The 18,865-nt window shown below is 35.5% G+C and overlaps 2 protein-coding genes across 4 annotated transcripts; one reads left to right on the forward strand and one right to left on the reverse strand.

Annotated features, from left to right (window-relative positions):
- The first annotated feature begins 717 nt into the window (after window positions 1-717).
- On the forward strand, window positions 718-16,153 carry LOC127968548 (pleckstrin homology domain-containing family A member 3). 3 transcript variants are annotated; one of them, XR_008156001.1, is made up of 11 exons: window positions 718-1,061; window positions 1,393-1,509; window positions 1,727-1,882; window positions 3,176-3,312; window positions 3,451-3,621; window positions 4,398-4,441; window positions 4,546-4,655; window positions 4,865-5,175; window positions 9,574-9,802; window positions 10,037-14,959; window positions 15,655-16,153. XR_008156001.1 is itself a non-coding variant. In XM_052569832.1 (8 exons), the coding sequence occupies exons 1-8, from the start codon at window positions 1,022-1,024 to the stop codon at window positions 4,984-4,986; spliced, it is 897 nt and encodes a 298-aa protein (XP_052425792.1). In that variant the 5' UTR covers window positions 718-1,021; the 3' UTR covers window positions 4,987-5,743. The 3 variants fall into 3 exon arrangements, 1 of the variants encoding a protein (XP_052425792.1); XR_008156000.1 differs by having other exon boundaries at window positions 9,574-14,959; XM_052569832.1 differs by lacking the exons at window positions 9,574-9,802; window positions 10,037-14,959; window positions 15,655-16,153 and having other exon boundaries at window positions 4,865-5,743.
- gucy1b2 (guanylate cyclase 1, soluble, beta 2) lies at window positions 5,801-17,381 on the reverse strand. The gene is made up of 15 exons (XM_052568722.1): window positions 17,370-17,381; window positions 13,243-13,316; window positions 13,071-13,165; window positions 11,601-11,761; window positions 11,333-11,432; window positions 11,012-11,208; window positions 10,624-10,735; window positions 10,284-10,387; window positions 9,973-10,189; window positions 9,435-9,755; window positions 9,193-9,341; window positions 7,842-7,988; window positions 7,595-7,749; window positions 7,102-7,292; window positions 5,801-6,764 (listed from the first exon to the last, which is right to left on the reverse strand). The coding sequence occupies exons 1-15, from the start codon at window positions 17,379-17,381 to the stop codon at window positions 6,529-6,531; spliced, it is 2,271 nt and encodes a 756-aa protein (XP_052424682.1). The 3' UTR covers window positions 5,801-6,528.
- Window positions 17,382-18,865: the final 1,484 nt, after the last annotated feature.

Genomic DNA, 18,865 nt, shown 5'->3' on the forward strand with positions numbered 1-18,865 from the left:
AGTTATGTTATAGGTTGTATTTTCTTAAAATTACCTTTTAAATGTGTGTGTGTGTGTGTTTGCGTGTGTGTGTGTGTGTGTGTGTGTGTGTGTGTGTGTGTGTGTGTGTGTGTGTGTGTGTGTGTGTGTGTGTGTTAAAATATACTTCTTCAGTCGCTTTAAAAAATGTGTAAAAAAATACATTAACTCAGTAAATTTTGGTAACAGTCATAGATGTTACAGGTGGAACAAAATGTGTCTTTAAACGAATGATTTACATCTATCTATCTATCTGTCTGTCTGTCTGTCTGTCTGTCTGTCTGTCTGTCTTTCTATCTATCTATCTATCTATCTATCTATCTATCTATCTATCTATCTATCTATCTATCTATCTAATTAAATAAATACAAATATAAAATATAAAACGTATATTATGTATAATATAAATAATACAATACAAATATCTATAAAAAATGAATTTAATAAAACTGCAATGTAATGTAATAAAATTATACATTGTTTGTATCTGTGTATTTAATAAACACAACAATAATACAGTAATCATAATAATAATAATAATAATACACAGTCATTCAAGAAGATCAAGTAAGCATTTTTTTAAGCAACACAAACATTTACAAGACATTTCACTTTTAGTATGATCTTTGCAGTGGTTCCAGATTAGAGTGGAGTGGCTAGACTGCGAAGAATCTCTAAATAAACGCCTCTTCCGGTTCAGTCTGTAAACAGTGATCTCATCCCTAATCTTGCGCCGTCTTCCTTTAGCATTATCTCTTAGCATGAGCGGCACACCGTCTCCACAGAAATGACCGTGAACCCAAATGTTTATTTTTCCGTGTCCTTCCGATCCGCCCGTTCTTTGACATAATGATGAGTAGCTGGGGATCTTTGAGTTAGCCTGGAGCATGTTAGCATGCTCATTATTAGCCTTGTAAAAAGGGGGCAAACAAGCAGCTGCCTGGTGCAAGCTCTGTTAAAGCTGCTTTTAAGTGTTTTCACTGGGTTTCCTGCTTGAAGAATAATGGAAGGCGTGCTTTACAAATGGACAAACTATATGACAGGTAAGAGCGTACGACACTTGAGCTGCAGTCAGTCAGCCCTGAAAGATCTGTCTCATGAGGTCTGTAACGTTAACTTAGAGTTAAATAACTGAGAGTTAGAGCTGCTGATGCATGCAACTTTGTTCTCCTGTGTTGTATTGCTTTTTGCATAGCTTCTTTTGTAAAATACCCTATGCTTTCGAAATTTCCATGTTGAGTGAGAGTAATATAGCTCATATGTCAAACTTCCCGTCGTGTCATGTGATATTATGATACTTCAAGTTCAGAGAGTTGCATTTTGGATGCATTTTGCCATCTGATAATATTTTTTTGTTTTTTAATTGTATGACAGGATGGCAGCCAAGATGGTTTGTGCTGGACAATGGCATTATTTCATACTATGATTCACAAGATGACGTGTGTAAAGGTAGCAAAGGCAGTATTAAGATGTCAGTATGTGAAATTAAAGGTAAGATTTGAGATGGTATATCTTATCTGCAAAATCTTCTATCCTTACGACAATTGTTTTTTTTTTTTGTTTTTTGTTTTTTTAAATTTTTATGCATTTAGCAGGCGCTTTTATCCAAAGCAACTTACAGTGCATTCAGGCTATACATTCTTTTACCAGTATGTGACAAATGAAACTGCTTATGATCTCATTTTTGACTTCCTTGTATTTGCTCCAGTTCACCCAACTGACAACACGCGTCTGGAGTTGATCATACCAGGAGAGCAGCATTTTTACGTGAAGGCAGTGAATGCAGCGGAGAGGCAGAAGTGGCTGGTGGCTCTGGGAAGCTCCAAAGCTGGACTCATTGACACTAGAACCATAAAAGAAAGGGGTAGGCTTCTCTTAACAGTTTCTTCTCTGATCATATTCCTTTTTTTTTTTTTTTTGTCTTTTGTCTTCTTGTCATAAAACAAGACTCAACACACAGTAAAATATTCACAAACTTTAAAATACCAATTGTCTTAAATGTTTTTGATTCTCCACAGATGTTCATAATCTAATAATAATAATAATAATAAAAACTAAAATGTTTAATTACTATTATTAGTAGTAATATTATTAATATTGTTAACAAAATAATCAGAAAAATAATATCTATATACACATTAATATCTTAAGCATTATTTATCTTGATATTTTCTTAACATGTATGAACACACAGAAGTACAAAACAATCATTTAATCAAATGTACAAATTGAAATTTAAAGGGCTAGTTCAACTAAACATGAAAATTATATCATTAATTACTCCACATCATGTCATTCCAAACCTGTAAGATCTTTGTTCATCTTCAGAACACAGATTAAGATATTTTTGATGAAATTCGAGAGCCGTGTTTGCAAACAAAGGAATGCACATGCATGTGTCGTGGTACTACCATGAACGCATATAGAATTCTGACATTGATTCTATTGAAAATAAATTGTATTCTTTGAGCACAAAAAATACTCTCGTAGCTTCATAAAACTATTGACTATTTGAACAATGTCCTTACTACCCTTCTGGGCTTTGACCGTGGTAGCTGTGTTTGCTGTCTATGCAGGGTCAGAAAGCTCTCGGATTTCATCAAAAAACTTAATTTGTGTTCTGATGATGAACAAAGGTCTTACAGGTTTGGAATGACATGAGGGTGAGTAATTAATGATATAATTTTCATTTTAGGGTTAACTATCCCTTTAAATAAATCATATTTGATATTGTTTTATCATTATGTTTTTAGAATAGAATGATATGCTGATAAAAACAATAATATGTACCTAGATTTAACAAAAAATAAATAAATATATATATATATATATATATATATATATATATATATATATATATATATAATGTATGTATGTATGTATGTATGTATATATATATATATATATATATATATATATATATATATATATATATATATACACACACACACACACACACACACACACACACACATATATGTGTACACACACACTCAAACACTGTATCACTGTAAGTCCAGTGGGAGATTCATGTCAGAGACAAAAGGCTTTCATAAACTGAATTCATGTTTCTTAGTTGCGCGTCAGTAATCTTGACTGCAAAGCATTATCAAGGCCCATTAACAGTTGCATTTCCTCTCCTAATGGTTTTTTGCAGAGTTAACAGAAACCACAGAATCCCTGAAAACCAAGATGTCCGAGCTGCGCCTGTACTGTGACTTACTAATGCAGCAAGTGCACACTATTCAGGAGTCAGTGGAACAGGAAGAAGAGTCGACAGTGGCCAGCACTGAGGTTAGCTGTTTTTCTTTTAAACCACAGTAATCATTGCAATTTATTGCAGTTGGGTGGGTGTGGTATAAATAGGATTTCATCATAGAAATCAACTCTTTTAAACCTAATCGTCATATTTTCTGCTGTTTTCTTCCCCAGACGAGGAACGAGGCGTCCTCATTACTGAGTGCCACCTGTGAAACCTTCATCAAAACACTGGAAGAATGTATGAAAATCGCTAATTCCAAGTTTAAGACTGATATGTTGCAATCCAGTCCGACTGATTCCATAATGTCCCCTGTGTCTCCCTCTCCCGTCCAAATGTCTCGGGTAAAGACACAAGCATCAATCACATACAATTGTCTATTTTTATTAGTAGTTCCTATTTCTGTTAGTTTGTATGGCATTTTTTTATGGCAAGTTATTTGGGGGAATTTTACAAAGACATGTCCAAGTCACGTGTGACCCCAAAATCAATGGAAAGAATAAAAAGAACTTATATTTATAATATAAAGGATATGTAGCTTTACATTGTGCAGTATTTTCACGACAATTAAATTAATGAATCAAATAATTAAGTACATTTTTACCCCAAATTCTCATTATCTCAAATAATTATTATTATTTTGTTTTTGTTCACATTATTGTAATGAATATATTTTTTACATCACAGTAATGAGAACTGGAGGAAAATATCCCCCCCCCCCGAAAAATGATAGCCTCTTTTTTTTTATGTATTGTTTATTTTATGATTTTGTTGAGAAATATGACTTGGACATATTCTTTGCTCACTCATTTACTAGTAAAATGTATAATATGTTATTTTAGTATAAATTATATAAAATACTATTATTTATCATTATCTTGAAATAGCTTTATTTTTTTTTATTTATTTATTAATTTGGGTATTTTACCTAAAATGTACTTTATTTCAATGAATTTCCAAGGCAATGTTTCTATCAATTTAATTTTGGCTGTAGTTCAACAAAAAAATAATTACTTTTTTTATATTTTTTAATTTTCTTTAACAATAACACCACTTGGAGATTATTCAATGTAGCCAATTTCTATGTCTCTCTCTCTCTCTTTCTCTGCTTATTGTATAGATGAAGCGCTCAATCAGCCATCCTGGCACCTACAATTATGAAAGGTACAAAATGTTTACACAACACACAGACTTCTTGTTTTTGGTCCATACAGCTTATGCTGTTATTTTCTGAGTGCCTATAAATACAGGACCTGTTTTCCTTCAAGGTCAAGCTTGCCAAAAGAGAGCATGGTGTTGCAGAAGTCCTCCCAGAGGCGGACACGGACATGTTCTGATACAGAAGCTCACAGCGACAGAGGGGCAGAGGAGACGGAGCGTGAGTCATGCAGACACGCACACACTTTTATTTGAAGCTGTGCCCACACACAGATCAAATTCAATTCCTGAGTAACCTAAATGCTTAGTTTGCACCTAACTTTGTTGCTTGAGCAATCACTGAATCTTGAAGGAATGAATACTGTGGCCCTAATAATGAGACCAGCATAAAAAAGTACTCCCTGTGTAATCCTCTTGTGTTTTCCACAGGCTTGATGTTCCACAGATCCAACATTAACGGTGACTCCACTCCAAGTATCCCAGAAGAGGTTGGAACGAGCACAAAGTTCCTGTCGGAAACTGACACTCCGGAATCTGACCTTTCCCTCTGAACCACGCGAGACGGCTTATGAGACTCGTAACTCGTACTGCTATGCAGTCAAAGATTGCAGCGTTACATACAGTAGATGGATTTTACAAAGTATTGTTGTATTTCCTGATGAAGAAGAATTCGGTGGCACTTTATAAAAACAGATTATGAAGACAACAGTAGTCTGATTCGAATGTTTCTACCCTTCCAGGTATTTTAAGATATTAGTTTGCCTTGATGCTAAAATGTTTTGTTTTTTTTGTCATAAATAATTATTGCCGTATCCCTTCAGTGAAGAGTTGAAGATGTTTGTACTGGATTTCTAACGTGTTGTGCAGTTGCCTTTGTTAAATGGGAACCTTGATGAAAAGGTTTTTGTTGCTGTGCCAAGGGGTTGTGCATATGTGCTGACGTTAACTTTGACAGCTTTTTTTTTATTCATTCACTTGGCATGCAATGTTGTTCTTTAGTTTTTTTTTTCCTGCAGAGTACAATTTTTATTTTTATTTTTGTATGTCACTAGAATTTCCCCCCCAAATTGTTTTTGCCTTAATTAATTCTTCGCATGGAGGAATTTGAACCTTTAATTATTGTAATGTTTGGAAAAAAAATGATTAAAATGCTCTAGCAAGATAATTATTTCTTTAATCTCCAAAAATCAAATGGGGTTTCATAAGTATGAGTGTGTTCTTTTATATATTAATCTCTGTAATCATGTTTTATGGAACACAGAGGCAAAGAGAGAATTAATAATACAAATGAAATACTTTCATGCAGTCCATGATGACTTGACTTTTTTTCTTTACTCATTGGGCATTCAGTGTTGTTTACTAATTTCTCATGCAAAACACATTTACATATTTATTTTCATATATAACTAGCTTTTACCCCAGTGAGTTTTTAAATCACTGTAATGTATGGGGGGTGGAGAAGATTAAAAAACTGTGGTGAGATTATTACCACTTTTTTTCAATTAGATATTCTCTGTAATCGTGTTGTCGGGAGAGTTAATAATACAAATGAAACCTTTTCACGCAGTCATATTTTTATTTGAGAGGAACACCGATTGTGTGTTTTTGGCTAACACCGTGAATAATTAGTTCCCATGTTGCCTAACACGCTGCAGAAGACCTCAAACTAAATTTGATTGCTATCCAGCAACCATATGTTTATCTACCTCTGGTCATCTGTGTTTGCCATCTGATTTCCACATGAAAACAGTCTATAATAAGTGATTAATTTCTCCAGAGGGAGATTAGCTTTCTCTAGGGGTGGTTCTACTGCTGGCCATCACCTGCGGGCAACCAGCAGGTGCAAATGAAGCCGGGCTACATGAGGAGCACTGGGAATCAGCGCAGAGACTTGCCTTTCCCAGATGACAAATTTGTGTCCACAAAGTAGAAATCCCCCAATGCTTCTTACAGAGCTGGGAAAAACAGTTATTATACCCTGCACAGAGCACATGGTTCTGCGAGTTTTACATTGTGGCTGTTGATTGTTGATGTGTCACTGGCCCTCTGAAATTCAGTCTTCTTAAAACTGGGTATAATTTAGTGATGTTAGACTAAAGTATCGAGCAGAGCTTAGTGCTATTGCTGTCTGAATGAAGACCATTGTTTGGAAGTTTGAAGTCAGTGGGGCTTTCGTATGCTGGCGTTACGTCGAACTGAATTAAATGATCGGGGGAGATTTCGCCTGGACAGACAGATGGTGATGATGTGCCATTCTTCCAGTTTTCAACTTCTTCCTCCTTTTTCTCTTCCTCTTTCTGCCCACGGCCTGTGTCTTCAGGACTTACTTCTGTGCAAAAGATAATTTCAACAAAATCATATTTGTAAATACAGTGACTGAATATTAGGCAGCACAACTGATTACTTGAGCAATAAATCAACACCGTATGATTTGTGAAAGATCATGTGAAACCGAAAACTGGAGTAATGGTTGCTCATAATGCAGCTTTTCCATCACAGGAATATCAAAATATATTAAAATAGAAGACACAATATTGCACAATAGTAGTATTTTTAATCAAATAAATGCAGCCTTGGTGAGCACAGAAAGGCAAACCAAAAGTGGTTACCGAGAAGAAAAAATCTCTATTTATGTATACGTTTTAACATGGAAAGAGTTTTCTGACCGTTTTGGGCATCCGTCACAGTCTCTGGGTCCTTCTGGCACACACACGTCTCTCCATCGACCAAGCCCATGATCTGTTCATCGCTCTTTTGGAGGTTCTTTAGCAAGAAAAATGTTCTCATCAGGCCTTTGCCTTTCACTTCAATCTCGCCCCTCTCGGCAATCTCAAAGATTCCTTTGTCCTTTAACACACTGTGGACAGGAAGTGATGCGTTCAGTTCAGTGCTTTTCTTAGATCTGGATTTAGCTCAAGTATGTCAGTGGCTTAACCCACAGAATTTATCAAGACAAGTGTCTTTTATGCTTACCAAGACTGCATTTAATTGATCTAAAATACAGTCATACTGTGAAATATCATTAGATTATAAAATAATATGCTGATTTGATGCTTAAGAAGCATTTTTTATAATTATCAATTTTGAAACTTTATATATATACAAACCATAAACGTTGCAGGATTCTTTAATGAATAAAAAGTTCAAAAGAACACTAACCTGTACGTGAAGGGACTCAGGTGTATGTGATCAGGAAGTCCATGGCTCTCCATCCGAGAGGCTGTATTGACTGTGTCTCCAAACAAGCAATAGCGTGGCATTTTGTCACCTACAACACCTGCCAAAACTGAACCGGTGTGCAGGCCTACTCTGATCTAGATTGACAATAAACCACTTGGCAAATCATATGATAAAAGAGCACACAGAGCTTATGTTTACATAGAGCAAACTGTATAAACACACATACCTGAATGGGCTGACCTGTGATAGGGCTGGCTACTTCTCTCGCAGCAATTCTCATACCGAGGGCAAAGTTTGCCACCTGCTCTGCATGAGTCTCTGTAGGAATGGGCACACCGCCAACCACCATGTAAGCATCACCTATAGTTTCCACCTGTTGTGAGACAATATCATTTTCCACTTTAATTACTCGCAAGTGAATAATTGTGAAGGCTTTCCTCATAATTTCCCATTTCATTTTATACATACCTACACACAAACAAACACCCCCTCCCCCACCCACCCACACACACAACACACACACACACACACACACATATATATATACATACATATATATACAGAGCTGCTTAGATGAGTTAAACATTACATATTGAAAACTGCATCATTTTAGGTAATGTATTCTGATTACTTTTTAATATTACTTTTAGACTATTTTCTATCTAACTTGTATTAAACTTATGATAAAACATATCATACTTATACAAAAAAATCTAAGACAAAGAAAATATATTCAAATTTTTGATATCAACATGATTTAATTAGACTAGGATTTCCCAAACTGGGCTTAATTCAAGAACTGCAGTGGGCTTGTGAGTTGATAAAAAAGTTAATGATTATTAAATCATCAAAATGTAAAAGATATTATTGAAACATTTGAACACTAAAAATATAAATATTTCATTTGTTTACCTGCATTCAGTGTGACCATTTAGAGACACTGAACTGTATATAAGCAAATGTTTTGTTAAATTATTGAAATATTAACTTCCCCATGGATATTTCAAGTAAATATCTTGTCTAAAGACATTTTTTTTTCACCCAAAATTTAGAAGCATGGTTTGCAAATTTATTTAGGCTACATTTTATATTGTGAATATGGTGAAAGCTAAATGGTATGACAGAGTAGAATTTAAAAAAGAAAAAGAATCAGGGGTCAGTCAATAAATTATGAACGATTTACTGTAATTTGTGGGAGTAATATTTAATCATGTAATCCATCAAAAGTAACTGTAATCTGATTAAGGGCATTATATAATGTAATATACTCTAATTATCATTTTTGGAATCTGATCATGTAATCCAGATTACATGTAATCAGTTACTACCAAGCTCTGTATATACTTATATATTACATTCATATAATAAATTATATATATATTTAAAGTAAATATATAGTTTTTTAAAAATATTTTTTTATTATTTAATAGTTAGCTAGCTAGATAGATAGCTAGATAGATAGATAGATAGATAGATAGATAGATAGATAGATAGATAGATAGATAGATAGATAGATAGATAGATAGATAGATAGATAGATAGATAGATAGATAGATAGATAGCGCTATCATACACACCTTATAGACATTGTGGATGTTTGTAAGTCGATCAAATCTGGAGTACATGGCGTTGAGCATGTTGACTATTTGAATAGGTTCACAGGCTGCGCAGATGTTAGTGAATGTGACCACATCACTAAAAAGGATGGTGCACACTTTGAACTCACCTGAAAGAGTAACAGAAAGGATGTGATTCATGTAAAGCATGACTAATGACATGTATAACAGTGTTCTGTTGGGAGTTCCTCTGGTTTCATCACCTGCCTCTACTCTCTTGCCCTCTTTAAGCTGGTTGGCGACGTGTGTCGGCAGCATGGCATAAAGAAGCTTTTCTGATTTCTGCTTTTCAATCTCTAAGTTGCGTGAAAGGATTCTCAACTCCTCCTTCTTCCTTTCTAGCTGATTGGAGAGCTCGATCTCTGCCAGCCTCTGCTGGTTGAGCAGGATCAGATCTCGCGTGGTGTCGTGCTGGGCGATGTCGGCCAGGTGGAGACCCCTCTCCTCCAGTTCCTGGAGGCTTCGTAGTTTAGGAGAGCACAGATAGATCATGCAGCTGAGTGACTCCATCCACATCATCTGCCCTAAAACACACATACACGAATGAAAATGAAGTATCAAATGATATGAGGTATACAAATTATGCGAAACAGTTGAATGAAAACTTATTTTACACAAGAAATTAAAAAAAAACATTTTGGAATCAGCACAAAAGAACTTGATTAATCCAGAATGTGCCCGTGTAGATAATCACAAAATGGCACAAATATCAAGTGTAATAAATCTGTATGTATAAAATACCTCTCAGTTTGAGTGTGGACTGGTTTTGGTGGATCTCTGGTAACATTTCCCTCCTGGTTTTCAGCACAAATTGGCTGTTGATGAACTTCTTGATGCTCTGGATGTTGAAGGTGACCTCTGGGTGAACAATGGTGAAGTACTCATCCAGACGGATACCTGCGGTCTGCAGTCCGGGAACAAACTTCTGAATGTTGACACCTGTTTGCTTCACCACCAGCTAAAACGACAAGAAATTGTTCAAAACGACTGTGTCTTGATGTACTTTAATATTTGATATCTGTTAATGAAGGGAAATGCAGAGTTTTACTTACATCTTGATCAAAAACAATGTGAAAGGGAAAAGCATGACAGAAGGCTTGTTCTTCAATCCAAAGTCTTTTTGGGTAGCTGGGAGTGAACGATTGTCGCAGATTGCCTTAATTTAGAAAAACACCAATATAAAACCCATTAACTCAGGTGTTATTTGAATAATGTCAAAATAGGTACATTTTATGTTACAGTGGGGTTGTAAAAAGCACACGGAAAATCCGGAATTCTATCAAAATCTATTTTTAATATGAAACACATCTACGTAATTTCTGGTAAATTAGCATGTGCTATGTAGTGGCACAGTCAAAGGCAGAAACAGAGGCTATGAAAAAGCTGTCAAACCTTGGCCCAACATGACAATGCTCCTCACAGTCTCCCATGGAGATCGTTTCCTTGGACACAGCTGCAGGCTGGCATACCTGGCCTTCATTCTCTTCATTATCTCTTCCTTGTCCTGTTGATATATAGCAGTTGTCATAGTTACAAACTTTCTCACGTTAGTCATAATTTCAGAAATACAAAGACGGCAGACAGTTGAGTGTCTAGACCTTCTTAAACATTCAAGATGTCTATACAAAATGAAAATGATGGCGCCAAAGCAAGTAAAATGCAAGAGACACTGAAACAAACCACTTAAAAAACTCAAACATCATAGACTTCATAATACAGTTTACAGAAACGAATGACAGTCAATTATGCTCTGTCTTCCTCTCAGTGGGGACTTACACACCTGTTTCTCAGCCTGTATTTCCTCATTGCCGCCTTTCTGTCTTGGTTGAGCCTTTTTTTTGGACACCTTTTCCTTCTGTACCATGTGGAAAACCACATGTTCCTTCTTTCCAGTGCGCTCATCCTCTTCTGACTGGTTTAGAATGGTCATTGTAACCTCACTGTCAAAGAAATCCTTTGCCACAGCCTCGATAATACCTGCCCAATGGTTATGAAAAAAAAAAAAAACAGTAATTGCTAAATGTGCTAATACATAGTCCCATACAGCAAATAGTGCAAATATATATTTAAATATATTTACATTTTATGCTGGAACTCTCACCTGGCACGATGTGATACAACCCTTTCCTATCTGAGTAATAGTGAAGGAGAATTCGTCCATCATCCATCCGCTCCACACGAAAGGACGGAGCATTCATGGCCTAAAAAAAGGCATGCCGTGTTACAAACCACAGTAGAGTTCATAGTTCCATACTCTGCAAAAACTAACACAAATGTCATTTTTTCTATGTAAATATTTGCTTGATGGATGTATTTAGGATTACAAAGAGACAATGTGAAATTTTAGGGAGTATTAAAATTATCCTGACCTCATAAGACAATGCTAAATAACTGTGTAGAGCATCAAGATTTTCAATAAATTCCACCAGGTTTCCACCGAGGGTTCGCAGCATAGTGTCATATCCGGACATCTTACAAAAGCTGAAAAAGTGCTCTCCAAAAAGCTTCAAAACCACCTCGGAAGAGATATCTAGAAGACGAAATAAAACAACATTTAAGTTTCAAAGCACAGCAATTACTTTAAAGGAGTTGCTCAGAACCCCCAAATACATCACTTTCTCACCAGTGGATCCTCTGCAGTGAATGGGTGCCGTCAGAATGAGAGTCCAAACAGTTGATAAAGACATCACAATAAATAAAGCAGATCAATTAACATTTAGTGAAATGTTGAGTGTTTGTAAGAAATAAATCCATCATCAAGGCATTTAAACTAAGAACCATTGCTTCTGACCTAAATATCCATTATGTATAATAAAGCTACCTCCAGTTAAAAAGTCCCATTGTCCTTTCACATCCAAAACCACCAACACATTTGTATTGAACTGTTTTCAGTGGTACATGCCACTTGATCTGTGGATGTTTCTCTCTTAATTCAGACAAGACAACTTTTGAACTGGAGAAAGTAATATTATGGAGTAAGGACTCGTATTTTCATAAGAACAGTTTGAAGTTAAAAATGTCTGATGGAATTATAGTATAAATCACACTTTTTCCTTCACAAGGTGTTAACTGATGGACTGGAATTGTGTGGATTCCTTGTGGATTATTTTGATGTTTTTATCAGCTGTTTGGACTCTGACGGCACCCATTCACTAAAAAGGATCCATCGGTGAGTGAGTGATATTATGCTACATTTGTCCAAATCTGTTCGAATGAAGAAACAAACTCATCTACATTTTGGACAACCTGACGGCGGCTACTTTTTCAGCAAATTGGCAAAATTCATCATTTTTGGCTGAACCATTCCAGTAAGACTGCAATTCAGTTTCTCTTTACAATTTTAATTGCGCCCAGGTTGTTTTGGAGTTCAGGTGTGTGACCCACTCCAGAGATTCACACCTGCCCTTGTCCACACATTCTCAGGGACAGATTGGAGGACAGGTTAGGACATCAACCGTTGCGATGCCCAGCAGACTATTCTCAGCTGGGACATTGTTAACACTCTCCCAGATACTTTAATCAATGTCTGCAAGTCCCCAAAGACATTGTGAATACGACATAACTTCGAGGCTTTCACAGTTTACTCTTCCTGTCTTTTTTCCTCAATGCTTCACACAATGACAGACATTCAAAAGTGGATCTAAACAAAAACAGGCCTTTTAAAGAAGTGAAACATTCTGAAGAATTAAACAAAGTCCCTAACCAACCATTAAAGGAAGTACACATGCAGACAGACATAAGCCCAAGGGCAAATAAATACATTCAGATTTAAAATGCCTTGGAGAAACAGAGTACATTAGCATCCTGATTTGTACTACAAAATACAAAATGATACTCACCCAGCATTTTACAAGCCTCTTGCACTAAACGAAGAGTGATGACATCGTCGTAGATTTCATAGGTCATAAATGTATCCTGGACACCAGCCATTAATCTGGGAAGGATTTTATTAGTTGAAACAAACCACAAAACCCATCCATGGTTTCTGTAAACATTACATGTGTAACACACCTCAGATTTTCCCATGTCTCTTCTCCGAACCTTTCAATGACCAGTGACTTCAGACACGTATTAATAAAGCCGTACTGTGAAAAAAAAAAACAGTGTTAGTTAGAAAGTGCTGAAATACAATGTTGTAGAGAAAGCATTTACATTTTACATTTAAGTGTTTAATGAAAGATTTTCAATCATTTAAGATAAAATATCTATCTATCTATCTATCTATCTATCTATCTATCTATCTATCTATCTATCTATCTATCTATCTATCTATCATACACACAATGTTTTGCACATACCATTTCTCCAAACCAGCTGTTATGCCAAAGTTGTACTCTGTATATTATCCACACTGAGCAGAAGATGCTCTTTAAATTGTGGTGTGTAGATTATGTAGTCTCATCCAGAAATATCTACATATGCAGACACTCCCACTCAACCATACTCTTTTACATTAATGCATGCACACAAGTCAAGTCACCTTTATTTATATAACGCTTTAAATAAAAAAGACTGTGTCGAAGCAACTGAACAACATTAATTAGGAAACAGTGTGTCAATAATGCAAAATGACAGTTAAAGGCAGTTCATCAATTAATTCAGTAGACACATACACACATCCAAACATAAAGACCTCATTGCCCACTCATTGGGGAACAGGGATGCATTTTAGTGTTTAAAGTTTGCAAATATATGCAAACTTGATGAGCAATATACTGTATGTTCTCTCTTTGATACTCTTAAACTGTTAAACCTGCTAAATAGGCAGAGCATGAATTAAATGCTTCCGACGTTTTTTCGATGATTTTGTTTGTTTGTTTGTTTGTTTTTAATTGAAAAATATAGGGCCTGTCTTGTCTTACAGTGTTTAAATACTTTCTCTTTCACCTTATCCACCACGATCAGAGTATGTTGTTTGTGATGGAAAATAAAGTGCATAACCAGTCTTATAAACAAGTTTGCAGCAAAACACTTCAGACTATGTGAAGGCACATCTGTTTTATTCAATATCGATTTACCAATGTCTTTGTGATTTTTATCATGTAGCTGGTGTAACAGATTCTGGAGAAACAGATTCCGAGTACACACACACATAATTATTTAATTGTCCTCCTTATTCATACATCATTGATTTATTTATTTATTATTTGCAACAGTTTTGTTTTAAGGCTATACTTGTAAACTATTGATTGGTCACTGTGCTTTTTTTCTGTAGCTAGAAATAATATCAGATTTTGTTTTAGTTGTACCATGTTTACCTATCTCTTTGTAGCCCATATCTGTCATGATAAAATGTTGCTGTAGCCTATGTTTCTTTTTATATACACAGTATGCTACAACTAAACATTTTATGTTTAATATTGCAGAAGGTGTTTAAGTAATTTTTTCATCTTGGAAATGAAGAGGATAATAGAAAAAAAATCTGAAATATTTGGAAGTTCAGGGAAACTTCCGTGGAAACCCCTCGAGTAACATCCTGCAATAAAAGCCGCAGCTAGTGCTCGAGTGTTTCAGTCACTGCTCTGGAGCAAGTTAGGGCATATACTTGAGAAAGCACCTTACGGTGCACGTTTAAGAGTTTATAGAAGACCTTTGGACTTTTTATTCCACCTTTTTACGGTTAATTGTGTTGTGTGCAGTAAAATCTCGTTTAAAAGTTGCGTGTGCTAACGGCAGATAAATAACGACTGACAGACAAACTAGGCGAAATCAAGAAGACGAAATCAAGGTAAACTCTATTTGTTCTTTTACTTCTTATGCAAATAGCGAAGGTGTCAAATACCAAATGCAAAGTTCTTAAAGTAGGTCAGTGGAATTAGGAAAAATTATTCATTTTATAACCTAGAGAGCTGTCTACGTGGCATTTTGTCATTATAGGCCAGTTTGCTTTGTTTTAGTCGAAATCAACCGCACAATCTATTTTTATTTCAAAAACCCATAAATTATATTTGGACCTGAGACAGGTGTCTGAAGAGAAACTGTTTTCACTAGCGAAGCTGCTTTTTGTATAATTGAATGATCTTCGCTTCACGGTGTGCTTTCAAAATGTGCCAGTCTCATTTAAACATTTTAATGAGAAAGTTGGCAGTGGTGTCACGTGTGACGTGTTACTATTCTCCGCGCTGTGTGCGTTGGTTCAATCATTGTATTCAGCGATAACTGAATACGGATTTTTAAAACTAATTTTACTAATTTTATAAAGAAGCATGTGCGGCTGTTCCGTTTGTTTTTTCGGTTGCAAGCTGCTTGAATTAATAGATCTGAACGATTGTACTTCGTTTTAACATTTTAATACAGATCTATGTTTGATTCGGTTTCTCAACCGCCTAGAACTATTAGCTTGCAACACACTGCCACCTAGTGGTTAAAAGAGTACATATTTTGCACAAACAGCAGTGCAAATAACTTTTTATTTTTCATTAGATGTTTTGCGAATCTACTCTGTGGAGCATCGGGTGTGACGAGCATCTTCATACAAAAAGTGATCCCATATGCCTGGTGGATATCTCATCAGGCAGATCTGTGTCCACGGAGGACATAAATGGAGAAGGGTGGACATCTGAATACCAGATGCCGTCCAAACAGGATCACAGTGTCACCAGTAAACCACGAATGACAGCCAGGAGCCGAATCTTCCACTCTACAAAGTTCTGGACCTTCCTCCAGTTCAAGACATCCACACGAGTATGATTGGACGTGTGACCCTCTGCTGTGTAAAAAAGGACTTGCACGTTGGATATATTAACTTATGTTAATATAGCATTACGTGAATTATATTTATTAAGGAAAAATTACATGCTTGTTTTTTTATGCACATTATTGTATATGTAAGAAACCTTTAAAAGGGGTTTTCTTTAAGTTTCCACTAGAGGGCAGCGATAAGTCACTGCCACTGAAATAAAACGTACAAGTGTTGACAAGGTTTTGTTTGTCCAAGTAGCTCTTTGTAGCATTTTACTGTAGGGTAGAGCTCGTCAGATCATGTGGCTGATTATAATTATTATGAAAAAACATAATTAAAACAAAAAATTCAATAATAAGTGAACTTCGATCAAAGCTAAAGCTCAGCTAAAGACTTCATTTCCCCTCCCACTTAAAAATCAATTAAAATGCACGATTAAACTAATGATCTGAAATTTCATTTCAAGGTTTAATACTTTTTTTCTTTATTTTTTTTTAATGGTACAATTTTATACTTTATGGAGAATGTGATTTGTATATCATGTTTACAGCTGAATTTGAAATGCACTAGTGTGTCAGATATGTGTATTTGCATTGAATGTAGTTTATGTTATGGTTTGTTTTTAATAAAATACTCAAATTGTGTCTTGCTTTCTCTTTGTTTGACAGACCCATTTTCAAAGGTAAAAAGAAAAAAAAACTGCATGAACAAAGTAAAACAGCATGTTTAATACATATAAATGAAAATATGTTATTGATTAGAATTTGCACATCAAGGATGGGAGAAAAATATGGCAGGTCATTAAAAAGGGATTGAGGATGCCAGATTCAATCCATAAGGGGTTTGTTTGTTCAGCCCAAGGACTCGGGATACAAAGTCCCTCTCTGATCATTTGCATTGAGGCCTTGAAAGAGCTCTGATCTGAACACACACACACGCTCTGCCATGATCTAATTAGTCTACATCCAAAACCTGTTTGTCACTTTTAACTTCTCATGTAGCCCTCATTAAATCACATGATGGCAGAAAAATAAGTAATCACAAAGAAACAGCATTCATATGGAGGACATTTACATCCCTCCTCTGCCTCGCTGACCTGTCTCTGCATATAAAGGGGGAGGGATGTATTTATAATGAAGAAAAGTTTGGAATAATAAACTCCAGGAACTCGCATAAGGATAAGCCAGCTCGTAAACCTCAGGTACAATTTCATTTCCTGTTGTTATATAGGTAGAGACCCTCACAGAAACTGAGAATCAAAATAGTTGCCATCACCGTAAATAATGATGGCTCCATTAACATACATGCTATTTAACAACATATCATTTTATATGCCGAACCCAGGAGAGTACCTAGACAAATTTTAAATGCTGACAACTAAACACTATAGTAACTGTTTAGGCTATCTAGTAAAGGACATCATGGTAGGCCCTATTCCTGATAATCGATAACTTACCTTTATAGTCATGAACACGTTTTTTAATCGCTTTGTTATTCCTCAATGCTTCAGCTGTGCAGAAAAATTCACTTTAAAGATTCACTTTTGATTCCTAAAAATGTGTCCGAAAACAAAGAATTTTAAAAACGAAAATGAGTTGAAATGAGCATTATAACCAGTAGATGGCAGCAGAGGATGACTCATTAGCTCAGTTGCCATTTCAACTCTCCATTTTTTATTTATTTTTTCAGTTTGTTTCGTTTTTTTTTCACGTCTTGCTTTTGTTTTTATTATAAAATGACCATTATAAAATTTTTTGGTAATGTTATGTAATGAAGTATGATGTAAAGCAAGTGCAGGAAGTCACAAAGTCTGGTGTCATTAAAGTAAATAAATAAATAAATACATTTATTTATTTATTAATTAAATAATGCATTAAATATGTTGAAATATTTTCAGATTTCGTTTAAAAACTACATATTGAAAGTTTTATTTTTAACTGTAGAAGCTTGCTAAATATACATTCAGCCAACACAGACTTGTTGCTGATGTAGTTTTGTTACTCTGAATTTAGTCTGGATCACTTAATGCACAGCTCTTGACACTGGCTGGTCAGATGGTTTGTTCACTGTCAATGACTCGGCGTACAATTTAGCAGATTCACTCACATTTACATCATATTATTTACACTTGTGTTCGTGATTCCTGAAACAGTGTACTTTGGGTCCTCTTATACAAGCAGAAACTTTCTTGAAATTGTGAATGGATTATGTTTATAAACTTAGCAAAGCGCGTTCCCTTTGTATTTTGACACAGTTGACTGGAAATGAATGACTTGGCTTATTTAAAAACCAGAAAGTAACAGTGCATGTAATCCATTACGGCATTGCATAAATGCAGCTTTTGATGCTAAAGTTGTGAGTGGTTGCCAGGGTTGTCTATGTGGTTGCTAAAGTTTTCTGAGTGATTTTTTACATTTTGCTATGCGGTTGCTTGAGTGTTCTGAGTGGCTGTTTACTGGCCCAAGTCAAAACCCAAAGAATAAGTAATAATTGTAGTGCCTCCTAATGAAATGTTATATTATGAATATTTAATTTTGATTACAACTGAAGCAAGCACTTTTGAACATATCGCTCTAAATGAACATGCAACAAAACATGGCAACAACAACAAGACATGTCAGCTTGTTTAATACTAGCTGATGGCTTTGAAGGTTGTATGTTCATTGGAGGCAGTAAATGTTCTTTGAGGATCCAGATACTCAAACACAAAAGTCCAGCCTTGATCCCTAAGGGATACTTACAATTTCCTTTGGACTTCATCGGCAATCCAGTGAGACCACAAAGACCAGCAGCATGAAGGAAAAAAGGGTATTGAGAAAATAATTCAGAGCGGAAATGTCTGAGCCTTCAACGTGACCCAACAGACCGCATCTGGCAAAAAAAAAACAAAAACAAGTGTCTTTTATAGGTTCATAAAGTAATTTCCGAGACATAAGATGATATTAATGCAAA

The sequence above is a fragment of the Carassius gibelio genome, chromosome B11 (genome assembly GCF_023724105.1).
Source record: "Carassius gibelio isolate Cgi1373 ecotype wild population from Czech Republic chromosome B11, carGib1.2-hapl.c, whole genome shotgun sequence".
NCBI lineage: Eukaryota > Metazoa > Chordata > Actinopteri > Cypriniformes > Cyprinidae > Carassius > Carassius gibelio.